This window comes from Nilaparvata lugens, chromosome 8 (genome assembly GCF_014356525.2).
Source record: "Nilaparvata lugens isolate BPH chromosome 8, ASM1435652v1, whole genome shotgun sequence".
Classification (NCBI taxonomy): domain Eukaryota; kingdom Metazoa; phylum Arthropoda; class Insecta; order Hemiptera; family Delphacidae; genus Nilaparvata; species Nilaparvata lugens.
In genome coordinates, this window is record NC_052511.1 from 10,332,912 (window position 1) to 10,348,777 (window position 15,866).

The 15,866-nt window shown below is 33.3% G+C and overlaps 1 protein-coding gene across 2 annotated transcripts in view; it reads right to left on the reverse strand.

Annotated features, from left to right (window-relative positions):
- The window catches only part of LOC111063472 (homeotic protein ultrabithorax), a 481,856-nt gene extending 466,489 nt beyond the window's left edge, over nucleotides 1-15,367 (reverse strand). The window contains exon 1 of one of the 2 annotated variants that reach the window (XM_039433883.1): nucleotides 14,241-15,365. In XM_039433883.1, the coding sequence (XP_039289817.1) occupies nucleotides 14,241-14,892 (652 nt within the window). In that variant the 5' untranslated portion in view covers nucleotides 14,893-15,365. Of the gene's footprint in view, nucleotides 1-14,240 lie in introns of both variants that reach the window. The other variant, XM_039433884.1, reaches the window with a different exon arrangement.
- Between the last annotated feature and the right edge of the window lie 499 nt (nucleotides 15,368-15,866).

The following is a 15,866-nucleotide window of genomic DNA, read 5'->3' on the forward strand; positions in this document are numbered from 1 at the left end:
TAATTCCCAGAGGAATGCAAAAATTTCTCTCACAAAAGCAAGTTAAATTTTAATCCAAATCAGAGAAGACCATTTCAAAAAGATAGCTAATCAGATTGGTTCCACTGGAATTAATCTGGATTAAAATTTAACCGGCTCTTATACAACCGGCACTCTAAGTACCTGAATGAATGATTACAAAAGTTCAACAGCTGAGTCATAATTTTGTCTCTGTTCCACACACATGTACTCGATCACTCACTTCCATCATCAACAGACGACGAAATTATCAGCTGTTTTTCCAAGGATGAATAAATCCTTTTAATGTCGTTCAGCGAGTTTTCACAGGGATGAGACCTAAGGCAATCGAATTTTTATATTATAAACCTACTATGTTCTGAATTTCGTGGCAATCGTTAGAGCCGTTTTCGAGATCCGGTGAAATACAAACTTCTAAACATATAAACAGAAATTGCTCGTTTAATAGTATAGGATACCATAATACCAATAAATCCAATTTCATATTTCTATTTCAACATTATAATTTTCAAGTGGGAAAATCAAATGAGATATTGTAATGAGACATCAACATTTATTCTCAGATGAGATTGGTTGGAAATTTTTATCTACAGTATATTCAAGAAATTCAACTGATGAATGAAGCGATTTTCGTTAAAAACCATGATTTTTTTATCTATGAATTACCTTATGAAATAAGTTGATAATCAAAATAAAAGTTTCAGAAATGTTAATAGAATTTTACTTTTGAAGATCTGGTACTATTGGAAAGGTTCAAACAAAAAATGGCGACAGAAATTTGACTCTGTAAGAATTTTACTTACAGAAATGTTTCATAGAATTCAGAACTTAAAGAATTCTGAATTTGAATAATAATGAATGAACTGGATGACAGGTGAGTAGCCAAGGCTTCCATTCAAGAGAACGTTTACAGGATTTCTACTATGAACTGAATGAACCCAATTACAACTAGTATGTATAGTATAATACAAGAAGAAGCTAATTTGATTACTTCTATTTGTTCAAATTTTTTCCAAGTGAATGATGTATAATTAAGCCTTGTTGAATTTTGATTTCACTTCATAAATCTCTTTTCTATTCAGATATCAAAGTAGAGTTTACTGAGTGAAGGCAGTGAGATGCAAGCAAGCAGGTATCATGAGCACAATTAGGTGCAGGAATAGCGGCAAAATGACGCTGAAACATGTTCAGAGTTGAACCGCTTCTCCGATCGTGATAAAAACTGTGGACTGTCCTATTTATCGAAATCAGCTCCGAGCTACAACCGATGCTAATTATAGAAATTATAAGCTTTCAAATTCCTGCAGCACAGCGCTTCACATTTGATCAAATTTTTGGCGGGAAATTTATCACGATTTATTTATTTATACATTGATAGATACAATATAATTCTCAACCATGAATGATTGGGAGAGAAACAACAGGCTCAAAGCCCAAAACTGTTACTTTCCCAAATTTGGATAGAAATCATCCTAAAATAGGTTATGTTTACACTTCATAATTTTTGTCCAATTTTGAGTCCAATATATTTATAAACTCGGAATTAAGAAAAGTTGAAAACTTAATTATAGATAAGAATACTTCACTAAATTACTTTACACTTCATGATTTGTCAGGTTCTTTTGAGAGATAAATGTATTTGAAGTCAAAGTCAGAAATTAAACTAATAAACATGTTAGGTTGAATAAACATTATTTTGCAAGGCTTGTTTGACATCCGTTTGTAAAGATAAATATATATTCCAAAAGAGAGAGATTGTTGATATTCTATTCAAATTTCAATGGATTCAGGTGAGCCTATTACAGATTGTTGAAATTTATAAGTTACCAAGACTACAGTAATCACTTTTTTATCACATTTAATAAGATCGTAGAGAAAATATAGCATAAGAAGATATCCCATGGTATAGAGCTCTTATGTTCCAAATTTGACTCATTGTTAACTCATTACAAATTGTTGGAATTGGTAAGTTACCAAGACTACAGGAATCACTAATTCTCATATTTAATAAGACCATAGAGAAAATATATCATAAGAAGATATCCCATGGTATAGAGAGCTCTTATGTTGCAAATTTAACTTTTTGTTAACTCATTACAAATTGTTGGAATTGATAAGTTACCAAAACTACAGGAATCACTATTTCTCACATTTTATCAGACCATAGAGAAAATATATCATAAGAAGATATCCCATGGTATAGGGAGTTTATGTTCCAAATTTAACTGTTAGCCCAAGCCGACAGTCCTAGGGGTTCTTTTCGTGAAGCTATGTGACACTGGTAGTCTATCATACTGTTCCATTCTTACACTCTGACCCGGCCAAAACAGTAATAATAGACAGTAGTCGACAGTAATCGGCTTGAGTTAAATTTAAATTTGAAACATAAACGACCTATACCATGGGATATCTTCTTATGCTATCTTTTCTCTATAATATGACTAAACTATTGATTTAGTATGACTTCCTTATATTACATTTTGTATGGTTGAGAAGTTGATATTGTGGTAATTATTCATATTGTATAAAAAAGGTTAAGAAATTTTCTAAAAACCACAGAAATCTGAGGTTTTTGACAATTTCTTAGTCTTTCTCATTCAATTCCTTATATTAGCTTACACATTGATTTCTCATAAGAACCTTAGTCTATACCTACAGAACAGGACTCTGAATACGAGAAAAATAATTGATAGTTGAATATCATGTTTGTATAATTATTTCGTTCATTTTTTTATCATCTTGTATTTTTAATATTGTATAATGTGTTGAAAATATTGTATTGTGTAAAGGAGGCAAAATGACTTCCAGCCTGTTGTCTCCATTAATGAAAATTATTATTATGATCATTATTCCTCTATAGTATAACTAAACTATTGATTTATTATGACTTCCTTATATAACCCCTACATTAGTGGTTCCTCATTGGAATCGTAGACCTAGTCAATTTTATTTTTTTATTTTTATTTATTCTTTTACAATGCAAATGACACTAATGCAATTACATTATAGAAGATGAAATAATAAGGTAGTCCTTGTGCTATTTTTCTTCCAAATTTATAGGTGACAAAGTCCAAGATAAGGTTAGAATTTCACATGTGCAATTTTAATTAAATTTTAGTCCAAAATAAACATGAAAACTATAAATTTTGAATTTAGATGACTTGAATTAATAAATTGATAAGTAATATTCCACTCAATTACCACTTGAAACTAATACTATCTAGTTATTTTAAAAAAATTGGAACCATTGAAGAAACACAAACTTGTAAACACTAAAGCTCAGCTTACAATTTAGAACAGGACTCTAAAAATATAATAAATAATAATAATAAGTGAAGAATGGCCCACGTTTGTGGGTCATAGATGAGGAATTTTCGAGCCGAGAAGATAACCTCTCATAGAGTCACTTGAAATCTATGAAATAAAAATTCCCTTTTAAACATTTTGATCAACGTTTTAATTCAATTTTATCATCAGGGTGTGGATGCTAATAACTGTATAAAGAGAAGCAGAATATTTGATAGTAAAGCTGAATTGATTGAATTAAAACTAAAATATTTTACTGGAGATTTGATCGCAGTTTCCAGTGAAACCCACATCATATTCAACGTCTTAGGATTTGATTCAATGAGTGTTAAACATTTTCATATTTATCTAGAATTTTGACCAGAGGCAAAATTTTATCTATAGCTAACTTCGTGATTCAACTAGCCCCGCTATAATAGTATATACAATACCCTCCACATAGAAACAAAACGCAACTGCATTTAGAAGCCTACTTGCTGTCTTATTAGAGAACAGATTATAATTTCCAACACAGGATCAGTGATTTATAGCCTGCAACCTTCTTAAGGGGGGTAAAAAACTGATAAAAGCTGTTCTCTATATTTACATCGTGATTATCGTTATATCGCCTTAGCTTCCAATAGAAAATAGTCCCTTCTCCAAAGGGGTATTGGTATATTTTTACTTTGACTGCACGGCGAACTCTGATTTCATCATTTTTATATTAATTCACGGTACTGAACTTCATGGATCCATCGAAATGTTGTACAATTTGAATTGATTTGCTAACAAGAAAATCATGAAATCTTTCAATGAATCTGCAAAGAGTTTGTAGGAGGTAGAAACTTTGTTACCAATAGCCAATAGGAAATTTCCTTTCTTTAGAGGCTTTACTACTTTATATTTATAATAATTATCAAAAGAAAATCCCAATTAAATGCTGTAAATCACCCCGAAGACTTCTGCTACAACAAATATTAACAACAGGTTAAACAGCTAGATGGAAATTAGATGAGCGCTAATATATGTTTCATCAGCCTAATTATTTGTCAGCCCGGGAATCGAACCCAGTACCTCCTAATTGCCGGTCAGGAATGCTCACCCTTACAACAAACTGAAAATCTCTGTTTATTTCATTTTACCTACTCAGAATCATTTACAACTCGAGACAAAATTTAATAAATATGAGAAGGTTAAAGTAATCTCCTGTTTCTCTTTTCTGAATAATTATTTTATATTTTTCCTTCATCAAATGAATAAATAATATTAAGTGGTTTCAAATATCAAGTCATAATTTTGTGGAGCTTGAAAAAAATCACTAAAATTGGTGTAACATCTAGATTCAATACTCATGTCTACATTAATTCATGATTGATTGAACGATTCACAGACAATAACTCAATTAAAATACTCCTATATATCCCATATGTAGGGATATATACTCCTTAAATAATCATACTCCCATATATATTCACACCAAATATTTTATTATGAGCCGATCTTTTATTCTCAAAGAGAATGTTACATGAATGGAGCACTACATTTAAATTTCGCTCAATTCAGATTTCAAATAATTAGAACGAGAATAGTAAATCAGCTAATGGAATTCATCGAATACCTAATAAATGACGCAATTAAGTTATAGGACAAGTTAAAGTGTATAAAGACCGTTCTAATAGGAATCATGCGGGCATACATTATCACTTTTAATCAACACTGTGCACCAACTTGATTATACCAGTTGTTCAATCAAATCTCATGCAGGAAAGTCAATCGAATTTAATTAATAGAACTGTACAATGTGTAAACATGTACTCACTCATTCATGAGTTGGAGAATCCATCTTTACACCTGCACTATATTTTACAATCTCCACTATGAACATGGTGTTGTTAGCTTCTGTTTAACCTACAACCCTTATATTTATGGCATAATTTATTCATTGCTTCGAATCGTACTAAGCTATCACCTCTCTGACTATTAAACTAAACTGAAAACCGGCTAATGTATTATTGATATCAGTACTTCATACCTATTGCTTTTTATTGACTTGATGCAATATTTTACGATATGTTAATTGAGAGAAAACCACTAATTTAGCTGTTAAATGTTCTAATACTGGAACTATAACTGGCACTACTGGAACGACTGGCACTTATAGAATGATCCAATCAAGAATACGTACAGTATTCCTTAAATCACTCAACTCATAATATGGGCTAATTTATTCAAATTAATAAAAACAATATAAGAATTGTAGTTCTCTTTTATTAAAACATTTTTAAAATACATTAGTTAAAATGTTTTAATAAAGGGGACCTACAAGTTAATAAGTTAACACTTTAACTAATGTATTTTAAAAATGTTTTAATAAAAGAGTACTACAAGTTATTTTATTGATTCTAGTATTACTAATTATAAAATCTATTTATTCATTCAAGTTTCCATCAGTCCAGTATTATTAACATAATTAAACATATTTCAAATGTTGATTGACACTATTAAAAATAAGCTATAAACCATAAAACACAAATGATTCAAAAAAATATAAAGATACATGACTTATTAAGAAACTCAATTTGATTGTTTGGGAATTAATTCAACCTCAAATTGACTGACCCAAATAATTTTCCAGTATTTTATGCGGTTGTATCAAGGTGCGTACAGATATACGCGCCGCGAAGATGAGCAATTCACTTTTAATCAGTTGACTATATCTGTATTTTTACAGAAACGGTAAAATACAGATATAAAAAGCTGATTAAAAGTGAATTGCTCATGTTCGCAGCGCGTAAATCTGTACGCACCTTAAGACAATCAGAACATTTACAAACATTTTAACTCGCAATCGCTTATACTTAGTTCTTTATTCTTTATTGATTGATACAATAAGTACATCATCAAAAAGATAAGGAGAGAAAAAATATGGTAATCTTGTGTTATTCCTCTCCCAAACTAAGATAATGTTACACTTAGTCAGAAATAGGTTAGGTCTTGTAGTTATTCACTTCAAAACATTTTCAGTCCTTAATTATTTTCACAATGTAGATTCTGTAATTTTTGTAGATTTTCTTGATAATTTGTACTCTGAACTTATATTTCGTTAGAGGGCATGGATGATTCTAACCTATAGTGAGATTCTGCTCTTAAAAAGTGAGCATCAAAACAAAATTTTTTATCCTTGTCTTTCATTGGTCAAAGTATATAGCTCAATCCTTTTCGAACTCTGCAAGGATTTGTCAGCTGTGCTTTAAAGGTGCGTGCAGATATACGCGCCGCGAACATGAACAATTAACTTTTAATCAGCTGACTATATCTGTATTTTTACAGAAACAGTATAAGATATAGATATAAAAAGCTTGGCATCAGCTGATTAAAAGTAAATTGCTCATGTTCGCGGCGCGTAAATCTGTATGCACCTTTAGAATTGAGTTTGTTGTTTTGTCCTTCAAAATTATTTCTTTAATATGTGAATATTTCCTATTCTAGTGATAATAATGTGAAATATTTCTTCCATGTTTGGTTTTGAAGCATCTAAATTTGAAACTCTACTTTGTGAAAATGATTTAAGGAATGAGAATTTTGTTAAGTGAACAACAAGACTAAACCTATTTCGGGCTATGTGTTACCTTATCTAAATCTGGGAGAGGAATAGCACAAGGTTACCTTATTTTTTCTCTCCCTATCATTGATATACTTATTGTATGAATCAATAAAGAATAAAGTTTTCTCCGTTCTAAAGGTTTTAATTCAATTAATTCATATGCGACTCTCGGCCTCAGTAACTACATTTTAGCGCTATAGTTTTGTAATCAATTTTATATCACCATCTCAAACAGGTTTAGTACCTCGAGATGCAAATACTCAATTGGCATTGCATTTTATTTTGTAATAGTATTTACTCATGTTGTGAAATTTGTATTGCTTTTATTATGTATTTCTAAGATGTTGTAATTTTATATTTCTGCCAATTAACGACAAAGAGCTAGGAGATATAATTATGATAAGAATTAGGGGCTACAACAGATTATATATTTTATCTACGATTAGAGGGTAAAAGATACTTATACATACAGATTCATTGTGAAGTTGTTTGTTCTTTAGAATAAAAATTAAAATTAATAAAAGTTATTGGGGGTAACTTTAGTTAAATTAGAATCAAAGGAGAGGTATGAAAAATTAACTTATAGATGAAAATGTAAAGCTTTGAAACGGTTAAACGTTTATCTTAACAGAATTAAAAAAGTTACAGCTTTGAAATATCTAAAAGAGTGAGCCTCCAGCTACCTAGCAGTTTTCAAACTACCCGCTCACCGAACCATCGAAGCATAAGAGATGTCAATGTTCCTTCGAGTATCGAAGGTTTCTACAAGGGATGAAGACACCAGATAGTTTTAAGGGTAGTCGATAGGTGGCGATAGTTATCTGTATACGAACCGCAGTGACCATTGATGCCGATAGATGTCTCTGCAGGGTGGGACGTTATCTGAAGGCCACTTACCGAAGGGCCAATCAGCTGATTGAGGGGCTCTGCCCTTGAGAGGGACAAAGGACCCCGGCAGAGAGAGAGGGATGACACTTGTTACGCTACCTTAACCCTCGGCCGACCCCCTGAGGGTTGCCCTATAATGTCTTTATCATTAACACCCCATTTACCCGGGTCGAGTACCTGCCCACCCTATTCAATGCAGTGCAATGCAATCCATGATAGCCTACTGCCTCACTTATGCATTGGGTGGACGTAAAGGAGAGAATAATATTGTGTGTATGTATGATGGAGGGAGAGAGAATGAGAGAGATGAATGGAGAATGATGGAGAGAGAGAGAGAGTGAGAGAATGAGAGAGATGTATGGAGAATGCTGGAGAGAGAATGATTGATTGATTGAGTACTTTATTTATGTAGATTACAATATATACTGGCTTATACACTCATACAATAGCTTACAATACAGAAAAGTTTTAGATGAATTTACATAGCATGAACTAAGAGGATAATTATTGAACTGTACAATGATATAGAAAAAAATCAATTTGGAATAACTATTAGGTAATATTGTAATGCATCTACATAAATTGGCGGAGCTTTGGACATATCAATGTCCATTCTTTGGAAAGAATATTAAAAATATCCTTCCCACTAACTCTCTACCAAATTAGAGAGAGAGAATGAGAGAGATGTATGGAGAATGATGGAAGGAGAGGGAACGAGAGAGATGTATAGAGAATGATAGAGAGAGAGAGAGAGAGAGAGAATGAAAGAGATGAATAGAGAATGCCTGAGCACAGAAGCCGAGTGTTCAATGCTTAAAACAGTACAAGAAAGTAATAATGGGATATTATTAGGAAAGAGAAAAAGAAAGTGAGTAAGGGAAGAGAAAGAGCAGAGTACTATAATATAGTAATATCATAATACGGGAAAGTAAATAATCATGATTTTTAAAAAAGTATGATTTTCAAAAAGTATCCATTAATCATTCCTCTTATTAAAACGTTTGTAGTTCACTCCAGAATAAAATTACAGAGAGAAGTTACTGAATTCCAAGATTTCTTGGAGATACTTTTATCAACTTATATTATATTTTTTCAACTATGCATCCTCTCGCATGGTAATGAGATAATGAAACATCTGTTTCATTATATTGATAGTTTCTCAATACTTTACCTTTTATTGATAGTATCTCAAACTGATAATTGTGATCAAATAGTAGTTTTTGAATTATATTAAATGCATTATATTGGATTGAAAGTGTATTATAGTGAATGGTCTCTTGTATTCTCTTAATTTATTTGCTAGAGAAGTATAATAGCTTGACAACTCAGTCGGGGTTTTACGGTAGCAAATGGTAGCTGAGGGTTACAGATGACAATAGAGTGTTGTTTGGTTAGTGGAGCTATTATGTGTTTTGGAACTCAATAGTCCCCACAATCCTTTCAATAGTTTACTACTGTCTGTTAGATTGGCGTGAAGTTGCAGTGTACTTTGTCCTCTCTCAGGGGGTGGTGTGGTACTACCCTCCTCCTTTGTCACGGAGTTTTTCGTTTTTGTTCACCACTTATTCGTCCATTTTAGTTCTGTTTCTATTATTTTCAATCGTTTTATCTATATTTGTGATGTTTTGTTGTTATTTCCTTTACTTTTACTAAACTTCAACTCTTAAACTTTAACTCAATATCAACTTATACTCGGTAAATCAGCTTTACCCTAGCCAAATTTTTAAATGAAATTCCCTTTTACCACTATTTTTACCTCTATAATTAGAATATTTCTTCTTGTTTCTTCTTGCTCCCTTCTTCCCCATTCTATTCCTCCGCCTCCTTTCACTACTGTTACCTTACGACACTTTCTCCATTTCTCTTCTTTCTCACACTTTATTCTATCTTATAAATCTTTTCTCATTCATTCTCAACCTTTTTCTCATTGTCTGAGAATAATTCTCTCCTTCTCTTCTTTTCACCCTCTTTCCTCCTTGCGCTTACATCAGTTGTAGACAGATTGATTGATTGATTGATTGAGTACTTTATTTATGTAGATTACAATATATACTGGCTTATACACTTATATACAATAGCTTACAATACAGCAAAATTATAGATGAATTTACATAATATAGACTAAGAAAATAATTGTTTAACTGTATATGATATGAAAAAGTAATTTGTAATATAATAACTATAGATAATTATATTGTTACGCATCTACATAAATCGGCGGAGCTTTGGACATATCAATGTCGATTCTTCGGAAAGAAAATAAAAAATATCCTCCCCACTAACGCATGAAAATGGTCCGATGATAATTGAAATGGATGAGTGCCTAGAAATATCACAGGTTTAATGAAAAATTACATAAATGTTTCAACACTACAGATGACACCATTGGTGTTGAAACATCTATGTAATTTTTCAATAAATTCGTAATATTTCTAGGCAACGTCCCAATGTTTTTAATTTATTTCAACTTATATTACATCATAATACTGTCTCATTGAATATACTTGAGAATACATGAACTGCAGATTAGTAAATTTTGGACGGAAGATGAAATGAAGTCCTCCACTTCATCCCACAAGTGCACTAGCCATTCCAACAACAAAATTCAGCTGTGAAACCAAGTTTACAGAACTGGTTCAGATTAGAGCTGCAGTTGCGGCTTGTTTAGTACTCGTTAATGTCTATTAAACTGGGTGATGACCGTTAAAATCCTAGTATATGTTCATTTTGAGAGGAGTAGCGCGACCTAGCGACACTTCCAGACTATTAAGATGTAACCGCTTTGGATAACATCGGTTGTAATCTAGATGCTTTGAATGCAAATGACGAGCAAAAGGCTGCTTGTTGTAGCCGCTTGTTGGATCACTTTTTCCATTCATATTATTTCTTTTATGGTCAATAAAATCTGTCTTTATCTTGGCCAAGTGTTTTTGATTCAATTTACCTGTCAGATTAACTGCATCAAGCTGTAATTTTGTTATTTTATCGTCAGGAATATCACTTAGACCGCACACTTCTTATGTAGAGGATAGAGGATCAATTCAAGATTAATCCATCATGAATTTGATCAATAATATCCCAATTTCGATGAAGGTATATAATAATCAGTGATTTATTGAATCGAAGTGACTTCTTTACTTGATTCAGAGAGCAGTTCAGACTAAACCTAGACTAAACCTAGACTAAACCAGACTAAACCTAGACTAAACCTAGGCTAAACCTAGACTAAACCAGACTAAACCTAGACAAACCGAGAGTGGTTTGTATAATGATGGGTCCCGACTTGTAGAAAAACGGATTCGACTCGTAGAAAAACGGATTCACTCATTTTTTTCCATAACTTATGAAAATTACAGGAACAATTTCTGCTATTCAATAAAACTATTCTATCCACCTTCAGATTAAATTCTACTGAGTTCTTTGTACTAAAATTGTCAAAGTATCAAAATATTTTCATAATCATTCACCAATGTTTTTGAACAAGATTTTGTTTTTCTTGATTTTTCTAACAAGTTAGAGTTTCAAATAGAACATTATTTAGTAGAAGAGTAAGAATTATTTACAACTGCGTGTATCAATCTCATATCATTTTCAATTAATTATTATTGGTAAACAATATACTAATCACTAATGAAACCTAATAAAAAATACGGAATTAGATAAAGCTTTTTCTAGTCTTGCCATTGATAAGGCCATATTTTTACTCAAATAAATTACAACAATTAGTTGAATTGGATCTAATTTACGCACATTATCATGACAGTAGGATTGATTGCTTGTATTTTTCGTGAATTTATACGGTTATTAGTAATGAATGATGATCTGAAAGTCAAATATTGACTAGACTGTCTGCGGATGTACTAACGCCAGTGTAAACATTACTCAAGCATTTTTCATTCCAGTCAATCTTTCACCAATCTCAACTATGTCTATAATGTTTTCTGCTTCCGTTGGAATTTCATTCCTTTTGTGTTACAGAAAAGTCGAAAAATCAGTAAGTATGTTTGAAGAATCAATCTGAATTTCATTGTTGGACGCGTAATTTGTAATAGCATGATTTTTCTTGTAATATATTCTTATCGAAACTGTTATTTCTACAATTCCTATTATTAACCCATATTATTTTTGTAATAGGAAAATAGCCAACACGCAAAGTTACCAACCGATGAATTTCACGGATTCACAGGGTTTAATCATACAAACACGGAATAGAATTCTGAGGAAAATATCAGACAATCCAACTTATAATATTTCTCCAGCTTACAATATCAAATTGAATAAACTTGAGAAATCTCGAGATGGATAAAAATGTTTCCATAAAGTTATAAGTCAAGTTCCATTTCTACATTCTTTGGGAAATTATTTCTCTTGAATGGTTAAAATACTTCAATGACAAACTAAAGACTCTAATAAAACTTTATCGGAATGAAACAGAATACAGAACATTTGAAGAAACATTTGAGGAAATTGGAATGAGGTGACTGAATCTAGAATGAAAATTCATCGCAATATTTCTATAGAATATCACGTAGAATCAGTTTTTTCTCTCATTCTCCTCCGTAAAAATAGTGGGCCAGTTCAATTGAATTCTTGAACGGTCATCTACGTCTCAAATTTGATAACAATCGTATTATCCGTATATTCCGGGAAACCCCGTCAATCAGTGAATGATTCTTGGAAACAAATCAATTTTCCAATCAATGTCTTGGTTTTATAAATTTTGACAATCATTATGATCCAAAATCGTACGCGAATACCGCCCAGATGTAGCTAATAGAATTGAATGAATTTTAGTAACTTTATGTTGCTTTTCTTTCAAGAAATAATATCAAATTCAGTATTTCCAGAACTCGCTAAATCCTATCAATAATTATTTCATTGTTACCTATTCCCAAACACAAAATGTCCAAATTAAATTAAATATGAAATTAAACAATCATCAGATTACAGTAAACTATTAAAGATACGAGTTTCTGAAAAACAAAAATTCTAACAATTTGTTTTTTCGATTTCCTCATAATATAAATCAAGATCAGGCAGAATATACGTAGGACCATAAATTCCTAAAATTCATAGGAGATATGAACCAAATTTCAAAGAAAAAGTTTTTTTTAGAAATAGAGATTGTCTCCGTAGTTGTCATCCATGAATCAAAGATTGGACTAAAAGCTCATATTCGACTTCAAAGATAAGCTTAATAAGATTATGAATAATTAATTGTAGAAACCGTATTGTACTACCGATTTTTACTATTCTCTCCACCAACTACCTGATAGGTAGTTGGTTAAGATTCTATCAACTTATTCTGTCAAGGATCAGATCCAAAGTACCTGCTCAGTAGTCACATTCCAATAATACTAAAAACAATAATTAAGACAACTTTATATTCCACTCTTTTCAAACAGACTCCTAAGATCCAATAAATATCACACAGCTTTTCAAATTGACGGTATAGATTCCAACAACTTAAACTTAATAGATTTCAAACTCAACTCCCAACAACACGAACATTATACGATTTCTCAGATTCATCTATTGAATGCGACCAATTTCGGAACTTCTCAACTCATGAAATATAAATATATCCAGTTGAGTTAAAAATATAACATGATTTTTCGTATTCATATAATGAATGCGATCAATTTCGGAACTTCTCAACTCATGAAATATAAAAATACGATACTCGCATCCAGTTGGACTACATATCAGTATTGTATTCACATAATCTTTTATCTTTCTCAATTCTTATCAAAGGTTGAAAGGTTCTGTAAAAATGAAGGTTCACTAGAAAATTAACTTCTTCGGAACGGACAGTGAACACCGAATTTCATCAGTTTATGGATTTGGAAAATTATGTAGTATTTGCCTGATCTCATAGAAAATACTTCAGAAGAAAGTGACTCAGAAGAAAATATTCTTAGAAGAAATTTACTTCTTCGGGACGGACAGTGTAAACCGAATTTCATCAGTTTATGGATTTGGAAAATTATGTGATATTTGCCTGATCTTCTCGTAGAAAATACTTTAGAAGAAAATGACTCAAAAGAAAATACTCTTAGAAGAAATTTACTTCTTCGGGACGGACAGTGTAAACAGAATTTCATCAGTTTATGGATTTGGAAAACTATGTGGTATTTGCCTGATCTTCTAATAGAAAATACTTTAGTAGAAAATGACTTAGAAGAAAATACTCTTCGAAGAAATTTACTTATTCGGAACGGACAGTGTAAACCGAATTTCATCAGTTTATGGATTTGAAATATATGTGATATTTTCCTGATCTTCTCGTAGAAAATACTTTGGAAGAAAATACTCTTAGAAGAAATTTACCTCTTCGAAACGGACAGTGTACGCAGAATTTCATCAGTTTATGGAACTGAAAAATTAAGTGGTATTTGCCTGATCTTCTCATAGAAAAAATACTAATAATTGAGACGAATCCTACCTGCTATGGCCATCCAGGGGTAGAATGTGTGGTTGGAAGGTTGCTGATGCAGCTGAGTAGCAACAGTCGGCTGCGAAGCGGAAGATCCCAGCGAGCATGTGTTCCACGAGGACGCCGAAGACGTCCGTCCGCCGCCGGTCGCTCCGGGCGAGGATGCAGGGTCGCCACCGACCAGACCGACGGACGAAGCGTAGCGGGAATCCGGCGTGCAAGCTGCGGGACGCACGGGGCCGACTAGCGAGCTGCTATTAGCGGATCCTCCTGTGGTCGCCGACTGCCACACGTCTTTCACTGCGGCAACCGCGGCTGCGTAGCCGTTCTGGTGTGCGCTCTCCGACTTATTACAATCTGGTTTGCTCGACGTGCTGTAGTTGATACTACTCTGTTGCCCGGTGTCATTGGAGCTAGAGTATAACTTGCAGGCTGCAGCCACGGAAGCATCATACGGGGAGTCCTGGGGCGGACGTGACTGATGCAGTGAATGATGGTGGTGGTGTTGACTGCTTGCGTAGGGTGACATCCCCAACCCCAACGGGAACCTGTAGGCTGCAGCGGCTGCCGTCTGGTCGTGGTGGTGTCCGGTTGCCGCACCGGCTGTCTGGTGATGGTGACCTCCGTAGAAGCCCGACTGTTCAAAGTACGAGTTCATCATGGATGATGTCTGAATTTTTGGAGGGTGTCCAACAATAACCAACTTCACTCAATCACTTGGGTACACACTCTACAGTCTAATTTAAGAAGATCTCATAATCCATCTATGTATCAAAATAATCAATCACTATACTGAAGAATATCCTCTCTCACACACACAAAAAATTACTCAATATCAGTCACACACAACAATAACAATCCTCCTATCAAGCACTGCTAAAACACACCGATATTGTGTTATCAAAGTTAATGAATGTGCTAAATCACATCATCTCAATCTAATCGTCAGCTATAAAACACTGTGATAATATCTAAAAATATCTGCACCGTAATTCACAAGTCACTGATGTAAGTTGGTGCACTGATGGTTTATCAATCACTTTTCGATGTCGTAGTGACACGGATGAGGCGATAGAACTAGATCGAGATGATACTGCGGACGCTAGTTGAAGCACACTGAGTTGGGAGCCGAATGGGTGATCCCATGTGACGCGATAGTCGCGCGTTTGCCGGTCGCTGACGGCGAAGTGGAGGGGGAAGCCCGTCCGCCAATCACCGCTCGTTCTGGATTGGCGCTTGCTCGGCTAAGCCAGCGCATTCTAGCGGAGACATACATCAACTAACTCGACGAAAACTCGGCGGCTCATCGGAGCATCAGTGATAATGCGAGTCCCTTCATAAATGACTTCGAATTACCTGCTCGCTTGACCCTATAAATTGGCTTTGATCGTAGGGAGGGAACCTAGACAGTATTAAAAAGTAATAACCATACATGTCATTGAATAGTTCCCATTGATTTTTGAACTACAGTGATTCTTTCTATAGGTTTCTAATAATATTAAGTAATTTTTGTAAGTTGAGATTTCTAAGATTGATACTCGTTGCAACACACAAACCTCTGGTTTTGCTGGCAACGCCTTTAAGCTAATTTTGAGAAGAATTATTATTTATTTCATGTTTATGTTTAAAATAAGT